The 15,362-nt window shown below is 32.5% G+C and overlaps 1 protein-coding gene across 1 annotated transcript; it reads right to left on the bottom strand.

The window, feature by feature from the left end:
* LOC121216811 (serine carboxypeptidase-like 42) lies at positions 1 to 4,177 on the bottom strand. The gene is made up of 8 exons (XM_041092221.1): positions 4,068 to 4,177; positions 3,447 to 3,551; positions 3,109 to 3,201; positions 2,927 to 3,019; positions 2,425 to 2,510; positions 1,398 to 2,001; positions 796 to 1,159; positions 1 to 259 (listed from the first exon to the last, which is right to left on the bottom strand). Exons 4-6 carry the CDS (start codon positions 2,997 to 2,999, stop codon positions 1,699 to 1,701), a joined length of 462 nt encoding a protein of 153 aa, XP_040948155.1. The 5' UTR covers positions 3,000 to 3,019; positions 3,109 to 3,201; positions 3,447 to 3,551; positions 4,068 to 4,177; the 3' UTR covers positions 1 to 259; positions 796 to 1,159; positions 1,398 to 1,698.
* Between the last annotated feature and the right edge of the window lie 11,185 nt (positions 4,178 to 15,362).

Here is a 15,362-nt window from a genome sequence, read left to right as displayed (position 1 = left end):
ATGCATCATAAAATAATACATATCATCACAATAAATTATTACAACAATAAGTCTTATTATAGTGAATGATGGATTCAACATGAATCGTAATCGTGTGCTCCATAAGTTTCATCACCAATCCTCAATGCATCCAATTAATTGTGAACATTGAGAAAATAGAAAAAGCTTGTGATGGTCGAGAGAATGTAACATGATGATTACCTCCCTTCACCGTCAAGAATTTTAGTAAGTCTCCAAATTCGTACTTCAACCCTCCTTCCTGTTAAACATTTATAATTAATTTTATTGTATTAAAAAAGAAATTTATAAATATAAATAGTGTTATATCCAAAAAAAGGAAACCCATTTCATTGTTCAATATATATGAAATGCTGCAAAATTATTTTCTTCTAATATATTTACTTTTTTATGATTAAGTTTTAAAAAAATTCAATTACTACATCTTAGGTCGGGCCAACCTATTGGCTCGACTAACTATTTAGTAAGTATAAAATATGTTTACCTTAATAATTTCATATTTAAATAAAAAAATCAGGACGAGTTGCCCAAAATTTGTGAAATATCTTGTTCATAGCCTAGCACGTATTGGTCAGGCCCATTGAACTAGGTAAGTAGTGTGAGCTTGCCTTGATTGCACTAATCAAGCCAATCGATTCAACACTTAAAATTTCGTGTTCAAGTTTAGACCCAAATTGGTAATCATATCGGATGGATAATTTGATGCTTAAATATATCTAATCATAATATAAAAAAAGAAGAAGCTAATATATATAATTAAATGTGTAAACATAAAACCTTGGTTCTAACACTCCATGTTTCCTCTTTTGTTAACTTGATGTTTAACTCCTCAGCCAATTTTTTCAAATGTTGTAAGGTTCCCTCTATCGGTATTATACCATCTTGATCTTCACTACAACATTGTAAACATATTAATAAAATAAAAATATCAGTCAAATGGCATGAGAATTTCTTTTCAAAATCGTCCACTTTGATTCTTCATACTTATTTAACTTATTTCAAGAAAGTATTGGAAAAAAGTATGGCACACAAATACAATACCAACCTGAATATTGTAATGCGAACGGATTGTTGAAGAAGGTTTTTAAGTGCAGGAAGCATGTCAAGGTCCTTATCAGCTTCGTTGTATTTAAAATTAGCTCTAAATAAATAAGAGTGACATATAATGAAAATTTTAAGGTTAACAATTTTTACACAACATTCACCGCAATAAATAAGTGATTTATTTATTTTACCTAAACAAGAGGTGACAATATGGAGATAGAAAAATTGACCGCGAGTATTAAAACTTGAATTTAAAATAATTTCTAAAAAGTAATTATATGAACATATCAGGAAGAAAAACATAAATTATTTTCAAGTTTTAAGGGAGAACTTACGTGAAACAACCCTTCCATCTATATGACAAGTTTGTTTGATTCCCATGGAAAGCTTTTTGAACTTCCGGGAGATTAAAGTAAAATTGCACCCTTAATGGATGGCACATGTCTACTTCTGTGCTAACTATAGGAACCTGGGCCAAAAAATAAAGTTTTATGCTTTTGATATGACCAATAAAAGAAAAATAACACAAATTAGTTCTACTCCGTTGATCAGTTAATTCGATTCTATACGAACGTACGTTATTTGTAGTTTTGAATTGAAGTAAAGTAAGAGGAATGTAAAGAAATAAATGAAAACCTATTTTCCTAAGTTCAAATCTTGCTCAGTTTCAGCACAAGGAGGGCGAAAGACATCAAATAGCTTCTGTGGGGAGTAATTATGAGCATCGGTCTTGAAAGCAGCCAAATTGGCCTCAAACACAAGGTTTTTGCATTTTGCGCTCCAAGTGGTTTTGATGCTAGAAAAGTAATTATTTTCATCAATGGCATTGCATTCTTGCTTGATTTCGTTATACAACGAGCTGTTTATCATCTCCCGAGAGAAAAAGAAATCAATTTTTGCAATATCGTCTAGCTTTTTACGAAGCATTGGGTTTCCCAGCTGATCAAAATAGTTACAATTAAAAAAATAAAATAAAGTTCACAATAAAATATTTAAATTAACATTGAATTGGACCACACCATGTTTATGGGAGATTTGAGCTGCAACACGTGTTATTTTTGTTTTATCTAGGTCTGATAAAATTCTTAAAAATATTTCAGTACAATTTTAATTTTTTATGTTAGTGCCGATGCTTGATTAAATCAAAATTTATTGTCTATGATGTAAGCTAATGAACAGTAATCAAAGTCATAATGATTTGATCCAAAATGTAGAAGTCGGTATCTTAATCCAATCTAATAAAGCTAAGCCTTCTCGAATTAGGCAAGTTACTCAAGCCCGAACATTTCCAACTAATCCTTCTAAGCAAATATATATTAAAGTGGCAATTAAATTTGATTAATTAGATACAATTTTACTTACAACCAATCCTTTGATGTTAAATTTGGATTGCTTGGATTGCTTGTTGTCGTCGAGTAAAGCATTAGCAAGATTTGGCACGAAGTGTCCTGAAATAAAATCCACAAATTTAATTATAGTAATGAACACGTTATATTGTTTGTATTGTTGCATAGAGACTTATCCATAACTCGTATTAAGACAAGATCATTTGATTGTTATATTTCTATTCAATAATTAGTTTGATGCATTCAATTCAAGAAGTATGTTAAAAAAATAATTTATGAAAATATTTATATTTTTTTGAATTATTTTTAAAAAGTTATTAATTTAATAAGAAATTTAATTATTTGAGTTTAAATCTAAAAAATAATAATGTTGCAAGCTTGATATGTAAATAATAAAGTACAATATATATAGAGAAATAATTATACGCTAGAGATCGCATTATATTTTGTTTAGTTATTCATTAAGTATAGTTTGGTGTATTAAAAATATGTTGATATAGAACTAAGAAATTGTTCACCTGCAAAACTTGATCCAGCTAGATATAGATCTTTCGACTTGAAGACCGGATATTTTTCATACCATTTCTGCATAAATGTAAGCAATATTTTATCTGTACGGAACAAACAATTGAAACCCATCAATATATATAATATCCAAACTATTTTAATTAATAATGAAGTATAAATACTACGATCTTACTAGTGATATCATCTCCGTTATTATAATCACTACTTGTGTTTGAATATGACCATCCAGATCCAATAGGGGAGTCGATAAACAATAGATTTGACACTGAAACATATATTAGACAGAATTTTTTATAGGTATAGAAATACAAAAAAAAAACAATATAAGAAAGACAATGCAATTCATTTAAACACAATGAAAACTAGACGTACTGTAACATTTTATAGTTCTAAAACATTTAATATTTTTGATAAATTTATATTGATATGAAAAAAATAACTATAGACCATGATATATATACACAAAAAAATAAAATATCAATAAAAGATAAGCATAGGAAATTAGACAACCTTTGTTCCATGAAAATAAATTTGTTTGGAGATCATGAGCATCTTTCGTAACAATAAAAGGTCCAACACTTCCAAAGGCATCTCCAACGGAAGAACACCCTGGTCCTGAATAGTATTACACAAAAGGTTTTATTATATGTGAATAATCAAACAAACTTGTCGGCTAGGCTCAAGTAAAGCTAAAAAAATAGAGTAATGGTTCGATCTAACGTGATGACTAGTCTAGTTCGATAAGTATTCAGTATATATTTAAACATATGGCTTTCCAGATGAGGAAAAAATCATAGTCAGAGCAAGGCTATAAATTTTGTATTAGGGATGGAGATAAAGCTAAAATCTTTGCATGGAAATGGCCTAAATTGAATTATTACTTTCTAATGAAGGCAAAAAGCGATAATGTTTCCATTTGAAGGGGCAAAAGGGGATTAAATTAAATTATAAATTTTCAGGAAAGGCTAAAAATGCAATTGTAACATCTAACCAATGGGGACAAAGCCCTAGCATCCCCTTGTCTGTGACTTGCACACAGTAAATTTCATCTAACTTATTCATATAGGATACGTACTAGGAAATCGACATAACATCAGAAACTACAATAAAAAAATATTCAAAGAAGTTAACCTCCAGTTAACCAAACGGTGAGGGGTTGAGTTAGGGGATCTTTTTCAGCTTCAACAAAATAGTAAAAAAGACTTCGACCAACGGCATTTTCATCCACATTAATATATCCAGCAAATTACCTGAAATTAACATCTGGTTGTCCTAGCAATTTGCTTATCAAATCATTCATTGGGAAGGCATTAGAATTAACTCCAAGTTGAAAAAAAAGAAAACTAATAAAGATTACTCCCCGAAATTCCATTTGAAATTATTCTAATATCAAAGAAATAAGGGTAACAAATGGTTATTGAATTCTTTACTTTCTAATGCTTAAAATTAATGGAGAGAGCTACCTTATATATTGTGTTTTTTCTTTTTTAAAGTAAATATCTTGTTTTAATAGCTAACATTTTGAAACTGTGAAACATAGGTTTCAAGTTGTCATTATTTTTAGGCATTATTTTGTTTTGTTAGTTTTCCTAATATTTTTTTTTGTGATGAATAACCTTTACGAATTATAGGTTTAGTTGATATAAATATATTATAGGATATAGCACAAACATATTCATTAATTATGAAAAACTAAAAAAAAAACAGTAGTTTCGTTCACAAACATGATTCCAGGTAACTAATGAAATGAAATGTAAATTTCTTCCCTTTTTTTAAACTTCATATTTCAAGTATATTTTGAATTTTGAATTTAATAGGGTAAGATTTTTTTTAGTAATGACAATGCCCGTGTATATTAATAGAAAATGCTAGTATTATCCACGGAAGGGTTGGGTTAAGAGAGTTTCATGTTGGACCTATTGTGCTTTCCCTTTGGAAAACATAAGATATATCTTGAGGTGTATTTATTTGATTAGGACTCTTTTCATTTTATATTCCCTTTTTTGTAGTGCTTGTATTTTCTTTTAGGGTAATAAATACTGTCACACCCCAAAAATTGGGTTAGTAGAAATTGGGTTCGTGAACCGAGAGTTGTAATGCCCCAAATTTGATAATTTTTGAGTTTAATTATGTTAAGAAATTTGATTTGATTTAATGGTTAAGTGCCTTGGTTGTGTGCTAGAGGTCCTATGTTTGATTCCCTTCCCTTGAGTTTTGTTAATTTTTGCTCCTTCAATTGGTTGTTCGCATGTAGATTATATTTTATTCTTAGTAGTTTGTTGACAAGAATGAGTTTGGTGGTTCAATGGAAATTATCCTTGGGTTTCATGTTTGAATCTTGTGTGTGTAAAACAAAATTAATTTTTGTTTCCCTTAAGATGTGCTGCCCAAAACAGTAGTATGTGGGTAAAATTCAAATTCTTAGCGATTAGATTTGTGAATAACAAATTGAATATTAAGGGGATTTGGTTAGAATATTATTTTATTTGTTTATTTTTTTAAAAAAAAGGGAAACATCCCTAAAAATACTCCCCATTTTTGTCGTCCAATGTTTCCCTCTCTTTCCACATTCTTCTATCTTTCTTTGTTTCTTATAAACCTTCATAATCTTCCTTCTTTCTTTTGTTTTCTGTGAACTTTGGGCTGATAAAAAAAATTGCTTCTACTGTTCCTTCCTCTTCATTCCTCTCTTGCCAACACTTCCTCTACTTTCTTCCTTTAGTTTTATGGTTTGCCATATTTCTGCGTTGTCACCCTTTAGGTTGTCTCTTGGCAAGTGTTGGTCGTTATTTTGTTGTAGTAATGTAGTTTTCTTCTTCAGTTCACATGGACTAAAGTGGAATTTTAATTGGTTTTAATGCTGAGTTTGAACATTCTTGTATTGATAAGGGAATATCGTAAGACACACAACGATCCTCCAGCGAGTTAAGTGTTGTTAAAGGTTGTTTTTCTTTTCCAAGGGTAAGTGTTTGGATGTTCAAATTAAAGGTTGGTTTCGTTTAGTTTATAGAAATAGATTATTTAGGTCGTATTAGTATGTGTATTAGTTAATTGGTTCGATTTGGATTTTGTGTGTAGATTCCAAAATTGCTGCTGCCGAGACAACATATCAGAAGTGTTCAGCTGTGTCTTTCTCACCCAAAAACACTAAAAATAATCACGAAAAATCTAGAATTTTGTGAAAATTTTGAAGCTGGTAAACTGTATCACACGGTCGTGTAACTAGCCATGTGGCAGACCATGTGGGTTACACGATCATGTGGTACGCCATGTGACAGATCGTGTGGTAGGCCATGCGGCAGATCGTGTGGGTCACACGACCGTATGGTAGGTGGTGTGGTAGAACGTGTCGGTCACAGGACCATATAGTAAGCCATTTAGCAGACCATGTGTGTCACACGAACATGTGGTAAGCTGTGGTAGATCGTGTGGGTCACATGACCATGTGGTAGGCCGTATGGCAAATTATGTGGGCCCACACAGCTTGGTCAAGTAGGGTGTGTGGACCACACGGGCGTGTAGGTCCATTTTGGGTAGTTTGTGGGCCCCGTTTGACCGGAAGTGAGATTTTTTAAATCAGGTATGTAGATATTTAGTAATCTAGTAAGACCGCGAAATCTGTAATCTAAATGTTTACATGTTAGTAAAGCATAACTCTTATTAGTAAAACTCTATGTAGGCTATGTGCCATAATTTGTTTTAATGAAACTTGTGTAAGCATGTCATAAATCTGTTTCGTTACGATCACATGTAGCATGAGATGTTGGTATGTTTTTGAATGTGCATTGGGGTAAGATATAATATGTGATGGATGAAATGTGTTGCGGTAGTTTACTGTAATTCTGGCGCTATATCCGAAATATCCGTTCTTGAAGCATAGCTGCAAATTTCCCAAGTGCCATACAACCATAAAGTCTAGGCCGGGTTTGGGGTGTTAGAAATTTGTCAAATTTCAAGTCACGAAAAATAGATTATTTCTGATGGATGTACATATAACTTCCAGGCATTTTTGGGCTAAGATGTCATTTAAATAATGAAAGAGTAGGCTCTTAGCTTTGAAACACACATTGAATCACATGATCTCGAGTTCAAGAGATCAAGTTACGTCGTTTAAGTGAAGGCTGCACCAGAAAGATATTCTAAACGAGATTATTTCAAAAAATTACAAGTTTTGGGCGTTGCTCTATGTTTAAATCAATTTGGGTTCGATTTTAATGCTTTATTTTGATTATATATAATCCCATATTGTATTTATTATTTTTTTGGCATTTATTTAAATTGAATTTTAAGATATTTTTAAGTCATTTAAGCTTGTTTAGAAGTTTTACGTTTTTAGTCGACAAGAAGGTGTAGTTCAACTAGAAATTTTCTTGGTTAGCCAACTTAGAGTTTTAATGAAATTTGGGGTTTGTTTTTCATTCAAATTGTAGCTACATATAGGCACTTTCACTATTCATTATGGAGGACAGTTTTGATTATTTGAATCATAGAAGCACTATTTGGAGTATTCTATTTGCAAGATTCAATTCTTGTTTTTATTTAAAAGAATCCTTTTACTTAATCTTATTCAAAATTTTTGGGGAATTTCTTCAAGCTCTGTGTTGCCAAGGTTTCGCTCTTGGAGGGTTTGTTAAAGCCATCAATTAATTTTTTGGGAAATTATTCCCAGAGGATTCAATCAAACACTTATCCTTCTATTCATCTCCATTAGCTTATCTATTCCTTTTTCCACTGTTACTTTGATATTCTTTATCTATCTTTTTTTTTGCTTTAATATTATACTTGCTATTTTCATGCGTTTTGGTTTCAAGAGCACAATTTCCAAAGTAGGTTTTCATTGTTGAACATTCGATTTCTTTTCGCCTCAAAACCGTCTCTAATCTTTCTTTTTCTTCACTTTTATTTGTCACGCCCCAAAATTGGGTCTAGGAGTTTTTGGGGTATTTTAGGTATCTTAGCTCTAGTGTGTTTGGGAATTCCGTAGCATGGTAAACCAGAAATAAGGGCTGATTTCAATATTGAAATAAGGACTGACTTGTAAAAATGGCTAAATTTTGATTGTTTATAAGGCAGTTAAACCAAAACTTTAAAATCAACCTAATATATTTCCCCTACCTAAAATTTCACAATAGTGTTTTCCATTTTCTTTTGATTATCGTCCCATCCTCTCCCAAGCTCTTCCCATTCAAATTTTGATTCCCAAACTCCGTTCCCTTGATTTCTTTCATTTTCAAAACATTAAACCTTCATAGAATTTAAGAAAAACACCTAAGACACCATTGAATTTGTAATCTCTCAATCTTGTGGGATTTCTGGATTTTCTGCTAAAGCTCTATTTTTCTTTCACTGAAGGAATCAATTTGTCTTTCTCTTAGTTTTAATGTTATCTGGTCTTTTAAACTGAGTTTATAGCCATTAAATTGCATGCTTTGAATAAAAGTCGAAAATTGGGTCGTTAATGGTGGATTTCATGATTTTGGATAAAACGTGATTTCAAAGTGTTTTTCAATTAGTTTTGTTATGAATAGAAGGTTTCTAAATTGAGTTTAAAGTTTCGTTAAAGATTTCTTGGGTTTTAACATGTTGAAAATTTTTGATACCATGAATTGGGTAGTTTTTCATAGTTTAAAGGTTGGGAATTAGTCGTAGGTGAATAACTAGATTAATGGAATCGATTTTAGGCAAAAAGATTAAGTGTAGACCGAGATAATTGAGTTTCAAGTATGAGATGTCGAAGGTTTCGATTCCAAGAGAATCTGACTTAGGCTTGTGTTTTTTGTTATTTAAGAGAGTCTATGGATGCATGTTGATTGTGATTTTGTTTTTTTACTTGTTGAAACTTCAGAATCATTGGAGCCTTCTTCGAGTTAAGAAAAAGCTAGTTTGAGCTTTCGACGATTAGGCAAAAGCATGATCGGTGAGTGTTTGAACCAAATTTTAATTTCAAAACTCTTGTTATTTTAATTTTAATTTATCTTGGATCAGTTCTTTGTGCTTGAACCAAATTTTGGAATAACTAATTTTGAATAAGGCCTGCAAAGCCTAAGAAAACATAGGTTTTCCTTCACTAATTTTGAAAGCAGAATTGGTTCACAAGCCTTTCTCTTGCATGCAACGTGATCGTATTTCTTGACTACAACCCAAGGGCTAAAGCAAAACTGAAATTTAAAAGGCAAGGGAATCGCGAAGACACTAGAGTCGAACAAAGAAAGGCCAAGACACAACAAACTTGAAAGCCATTTGTTGTCCACCCCAGTGTGCCATAAAAGCACACTCCCTTGTGCGGAAGCCGGCGTGTTACTTTCCACATCATCCATTACAGCTCGGTCTGGTTCCATTTACTATATAAAAAATATAAACACAATTTAAAATGTCAGAAGTCATCACACTATCACAATATAATTATGTCATGTATAGATAGACTTTCTCGCATATTTTATTAGTCCAAGAACCGGCTAAACTGTAGCTCTGATACCACTGAAATGTAACACCCTTTACCCACGTTCCTTGCAGGAACAGAGTATGAGGTATTACTAGAACTCAAACACTTATAATTTTTTTTATAAAAATTTCGGCAGCATTTCTGCTTATTTTTACAATTTCAAACAACTTCAATATTTCCAACCAATTACAGTTATATGTTCAGACATAATTTATCCATTAATAAACACCAACATATTAAACCGAACAATACTGAATATATACGTATTTATACCACATTACATAAAGTCATCTATACATGCCATATTTCAAAATATATTAATTACAAAATACCCAAAAAGTTGATGATAGTGTGGATGATTTCTTGACTTCGTCCAAATTCCGAGCTGGCTGATGTCGCTATAATCAAGGGAAAATAAAAACGAGTAAGCATATAGCTTAGTAAGTAAGCATATGAAAAATAAATAAATTCCTCACATGATTACATAATAACATAATTTTAATCATACATAAATTTCAAGGTTCGTTTAATTTCCAGCAAACTGTCTTTCTGCGTCACAGGCGCTAATTTATTTTTATCTGGAGATACAGGACTCCAAATTAAGTTCCGTAAATTTTCCCGAAACTAGACTCATATACCTTTCCACCATAAAATTTTCAGAATTTTTTATTTATCCAATTAGTACAGTTTATTCTTTAAATATTCCCCTGTTTCACTGCCCGACGGTTCTTACTAGGATTTGATACTTTAACCACAAATTCAGTATTTTCAATAGGCAAATTCTTACTAGATACTAAATTCACACATATATATGAATGAGTAGAACCAGGGTCAATCAAAGCAACAACATCAATATCATGAAGAGAAAATGTACCAGTAATTACATCAGGAGATGATGCATCCTCACGAGCACGTATGGCATAAGTTCTGGCAGGCGCTCTAGTTTCTGATCTCCTAACTATATCTTTCGCCACACTTTTACCGCTAGCTTTGCTCTCAACATTCTTGGGTGGTCTACCTCTACAAACAATATCACCCGATCTAGCTCTCTGCAATCTTTCTTCCTCTATTCTCTCAGGGCAATCTTTTATATAATGTTCTTGAGAACCACACCTGAAACAGGCTCGTCTAAATCCCCAACACTCTCCAGCATGTCGCCTGCCACACTGTTGACACTAAGGTTTAGTATTCCCCACATTGCCCACACTTGCCATCGAGGTAGTTTGAGTTTTAGTCCCGGGGTATGATTTCCCTCGATCTCTACGTGAATACCCAGCTGAACTAGTTGATCGCGGATCCATCCCTTTAAGCTTCTTTGGTTGGGATTGAAATGTCCTGCTCATTGACCTTTTCTTACATCTCGAGCTTCAATCTCCGCTCTTCTCTTTTCTTTACTCAGTTCTTCAGCTTTGCAAGCTCGGTCAACCAGTACTGCAAATTCTTTCAACTCTAAAACCCCAGCATACAATCTGATATCTTCATTTAACCCCTTTTCAAATCTTTTACACATAATGGCCTCCGTGGGCATACTTGCTGAGCCTAACGAACTCCCTTTCATATTCTGCCACAGACATCCTGCTTATATATTTCTTTCTGAATTCCTTGCGTTAGGAAGAAGCTTCAACTCAAGAAACTCCTTGCGGTTCTGATCAATAAATCGTTGGCTTATATATTTCTTTCTGAATTCCTCCTGGAAGAAGTCCCAAGTAACTCTTTATTTCGAAACCACTGATATTAATGTTTTCCACCAACGGTATGATAAATCCTTCAGTAAAGATACAGCACATTTCAAACATTCATCAGAAGTACAAGATAGTTCATCAAATACCCAAATAGTGTTTTCCAGCCAAAACTCTGCTTTTTCTGGATCATCACCAACATTAGCCCTGAAACCTTCAGCACCATGCTTTCGGATTTTGTCAACGGGCGGTTTACTTGATCTCACCAAATCAACACTTTGTGGAGCTACGGGGACCGGTTGAGAAATAGGAGGGGGTAAAGGAGGTTGAGCATTCGGATTTACACGAACAAATTCTGTGTACCAATTACTCATCATTCGAAGGAAGGCTTTCCGAGCCTCATCCTGACTATGCGTCTCATGTCTACTTTCTTCAGGCACGGCCCCTTGTGCGGAAGCCGGCGTGTTACTTTCCACATCATCCATTACAGCTCGGTCTGGTTCCATTTACTATATAAAAAAATATAAACACAATTTAAAATGTCAGAAATCATCACACTATCACAATATAATTATGGCATGTATAGATAGACTTTCTCGTATATTTTATTAGTCCGAGAACCGGCTAAATCGTAGCTCTGATACCACTAAAATGTAACACCCCTTACCCGTGTTCCTTACAGGAACAGAGTATGAGGTATTACTAGAACTCAAATACTTATAATTTTTTTATAAAAATTTCGGCAGCATTTCTGCTTATTTTTATATAAAACCCCCTGTAAATTTTCAAAGACAATTTCAAACAACTTCAATATTTCCAACCAATTACAGTTATATGTTCAGACATAATTTATCCATTAATAAACACCAACATATTAAACCGAACAATACTGAATATATACATATTTATACCACATTACATAAAGTCATCCATACATGCCATATTTCAAAATATATTAATTACAAAATACCCAAAAAGTTGATGATAATGTGGATGATTTCCTGACTTCGTCCAAATTCCGAGCTGGCTGATGTCGCTATAATCAAGGGAAAATAAAAACGAGTAAGCATATAGCTTAGTAAGTAAACATATGGCAAATAAATAAAATCCTCACATGATTACATAATAACATAATTTTAATCACACATAAATTTCAAGGTTCGTTTAATTTCCAGCAATCTGTCTTTCTGCATCACAGGCGCTAATTTATTTTTATCTGGAGATACAGGACTCCAAATTAAGTTCCGTAAAATTTCCCAAAACTAGACTCATATACCTTTCCACCATAAAATTTTCATAATTTTTTATTCTGCCAATTAGTACAGTTTATTCTTTAAATATTCCTCTATTTCACTGCCCAACGGTTCTGACCTCCTTTAGTAAAATTTAATTAACTACCTGTACAAAATTCGAAAAATGTTCTCATTTGTTTCTCTTAAAAATAGACTCATTAAGGAATCCAGGAATATAAATTTCAGGTCATAATTATTTTTTTACATTTTTTAGTGATTTTCCAAATTTGGAATAGGGGATTTCGAAATCAATCCAACCCTGTGTCAAATAAAGTCAAATATCCCCAAATATACAACTCTTTTGCTTGCTCTGTTTCTTTCGTATGAAAATGGACTCATTAATATTAAATTTAATATATTATTCAACCTCTAGTTCATTTTCCACCATTTATGGTGATTTTTCAAATTGCCCAACTGCTGTTGTTCAAAACAATTTTGTATTTAAATTGTTTCTTTTGTATTTTTTATACTTCCTCCCACTTTATACATGGGTCGATTTAGTATAAACCCAATATTCCTCTCATAAACTTGTCCACCACATATAAACATTCACCTTCCCAATTTACTCATTGAACACTCGGAATATTAACCGTTATCGGTGGATTCAGCACTTAGCAACCACCAGTGATTTGGGGAATCAGCACTTAGAAACCCCTTGGGGGAATCAGCACTTAGCAACCCCCTTCACCTTTAAAATACGGTGGGATCAGCACTTAGCAACCACCAATGAATCGGGGAATCAGCACTTAGCAACTCCCTTTATATTCAAGATACGGTGGAATCAGCACTTAGCAACCACCAATGAATCGGGGAATCAACACTTAGCAACCCCTTGGGGAATCAGCACTTAGCAACCCCCTTCACATTTAAAATACTTCGGCTTATTCCGAGTGTTCAACCGGAACCCATATTTTCAACATTTTACCACATTTCCCAACTTAACCACATTTTAGGATCTTGCCGAATATTTATTCTATGTTCTATTAAATCCCAACATATATTGAATAATATCAAAATAATGCATTAAATCACATGTTTACTTTCCTCGGTGCAAAATATCGTAATTTTGCAATTTACTCAACTATATTCTCTTTTCCCCGTTTGAGGTAGTCTTCTCATCTTTCCTGATCTATAATAGCATATTTAACTCATATAATGTTCACATTTAATAAAATAGTCCTCCACCCAACTTTTTGAAAAATTACAATTTTGCCCCCAAAATTTTACATATTTACACTTTTGTCCCTAAGCTCAAAAATTAAAATTCATCTCTTATTCTTATGTTTTATGACATGCTGAACAATTTTCCCTTCTATGACAACATCAAATTCTCGCTCTAACACACACTTTTGAACAGTAGGTATTTTTACCGATTATGTCAATTTACCCGTTTTCATTTAAAATCGCTTAGCAAAAATTGTTTAACATAATTTCTATCTTCATATTCTACCATTAAACAGAAAATAAACACATTTCACCTATGGGTATTTTTCCAAATATAAACCGTAACACGAATTAATGGTAGAATAAGCTAAACCACGTTACCGGGACTCAAAAAACGTAAAGAATAGTAAAAACGGGGCTTGGAATCACTTACTATGGTGCTTGGAAGCTTAAAAACCCTAAATATGGCTTCCCCCCTTGCTGATTTTGTTCACCATGAAGAAGATGAGCATATTTTGCCATCTTTTCCCTATTTAATTCTATTTAATTACCAAATGACTAAAATGCCCTTACTTAAAAAAATCTATTTCCCCATTTCTTATGTCTATTTTTGTCCATCAATTAACTAATGGTCTAATTACCATATAAGGACCACCAATTTATAATTTCATAACAATTAGACACTTCTAACATGTAGAACTCAACTTTTGCACTTTTTACAATTTAGTCCTTTTAACTAAATTGAGTGCCCAAACGTCGAAATTTTCGAACGAAATTCTTAAGAAATTTTCCGTGAAATTGTAGACCATAAAAATATGATAATAATATTTTCCCTCGTCAGATTTGTGGTCTCGAAACCACTGTTCCGACTAGGCCCAAAATCGGGCTGTTACACATTAATTATGAAAAACTAAAAAAAAAACAGTAGTTTTGTTCACAAACACGATTCCAGGTAACTAATGAAATGAAATGTAAATTTCTTCCCTTTTTTTAAACTTCATATTTCAAGTATATTTTGAATTTTGAATTTAATAGGGTAAGATTTTTTTTAGTAATGACAATGCCCGTGTATATTAATAGAAAATGCTAGTATTATCCACGGAAGGGTTGGGTTAAGAGAGTTTCATGTTGGACCTATTGTGCTTTCCCTTTGGAAAACATAAGATATATCTTGAGGTGTATTTATTTGATTAGGACTCTTTTCATTTTCTATTCCCTTTTTTGTAGTGCTTGTATTTTCTTTTAGGGAATAAATACTGTCACACCCCAAAAATTGGGTTAGTAGAAATTGGGTTCGTGAACTGAGAGTTGTAATGCCCCAAATTTGATAATTTTTGAGTTTAACTATGTTAAAAAATTTGATTTGATTTAATGGTTAAGTGCCTTGGTTGTGTGCTAGAGGTCCTATGTTTGATTCCCTTCCCTTGAGTTTTGTTAATTTTTGCTCCTTCAATTGGTTGTTCGCATGTAGATTATATTTTATTCTTAGTGGTTTGTTGACAAGAATGAGTTTGGTGGTTCAGTGGAAATTATCCTTGGGTTTCATGTTTGAATCTTGTGTGTGTAAAACAAAATTAATTTTTGTTTCCCTTAAGATGTGCTGCCCAAAACAGTAGTATGTGGGTAAAATTCAAATTCTTAGCGATTAGATTTGTGAATAACAAATTGAATATTAAGGGGATTTGGTTAGAATATTATTTTATTTGTTTATTTTTTTTAAAAAGGGAAACATCCCTAAAAATACTCCCCATTTTTGTCGTCCAATGTTTCCCTCTCTTTCCACATTCTTTTATCTTTCTTTGTTTCTTATAAACCTTCATAATCTTCCTTCTTTCATTTGTTTTTTGTG

The sequence above is a fragment of the Gossypium hirsutum genome, chromosome D05, assembly GCF_007990345.1.
Source record: "Gossypium hirsutum isolate 1008001.06 chromosome D05, Gossypium_hirsutum_v2.1, whole genome shotgun sequence".
Classification (NCBI taxonomy): Eukaryota; Viridiplantae; Streptophyta; class Magnoliopsida; order Malvales; family Malvaceae; genus Gossypium; species Gossypium hirsutum.
The sequence above is the reverse complement of the archived record's forward strand: the minus strand, read 5'-3'. Positions and strand labels throughout refer to the sequence as shown.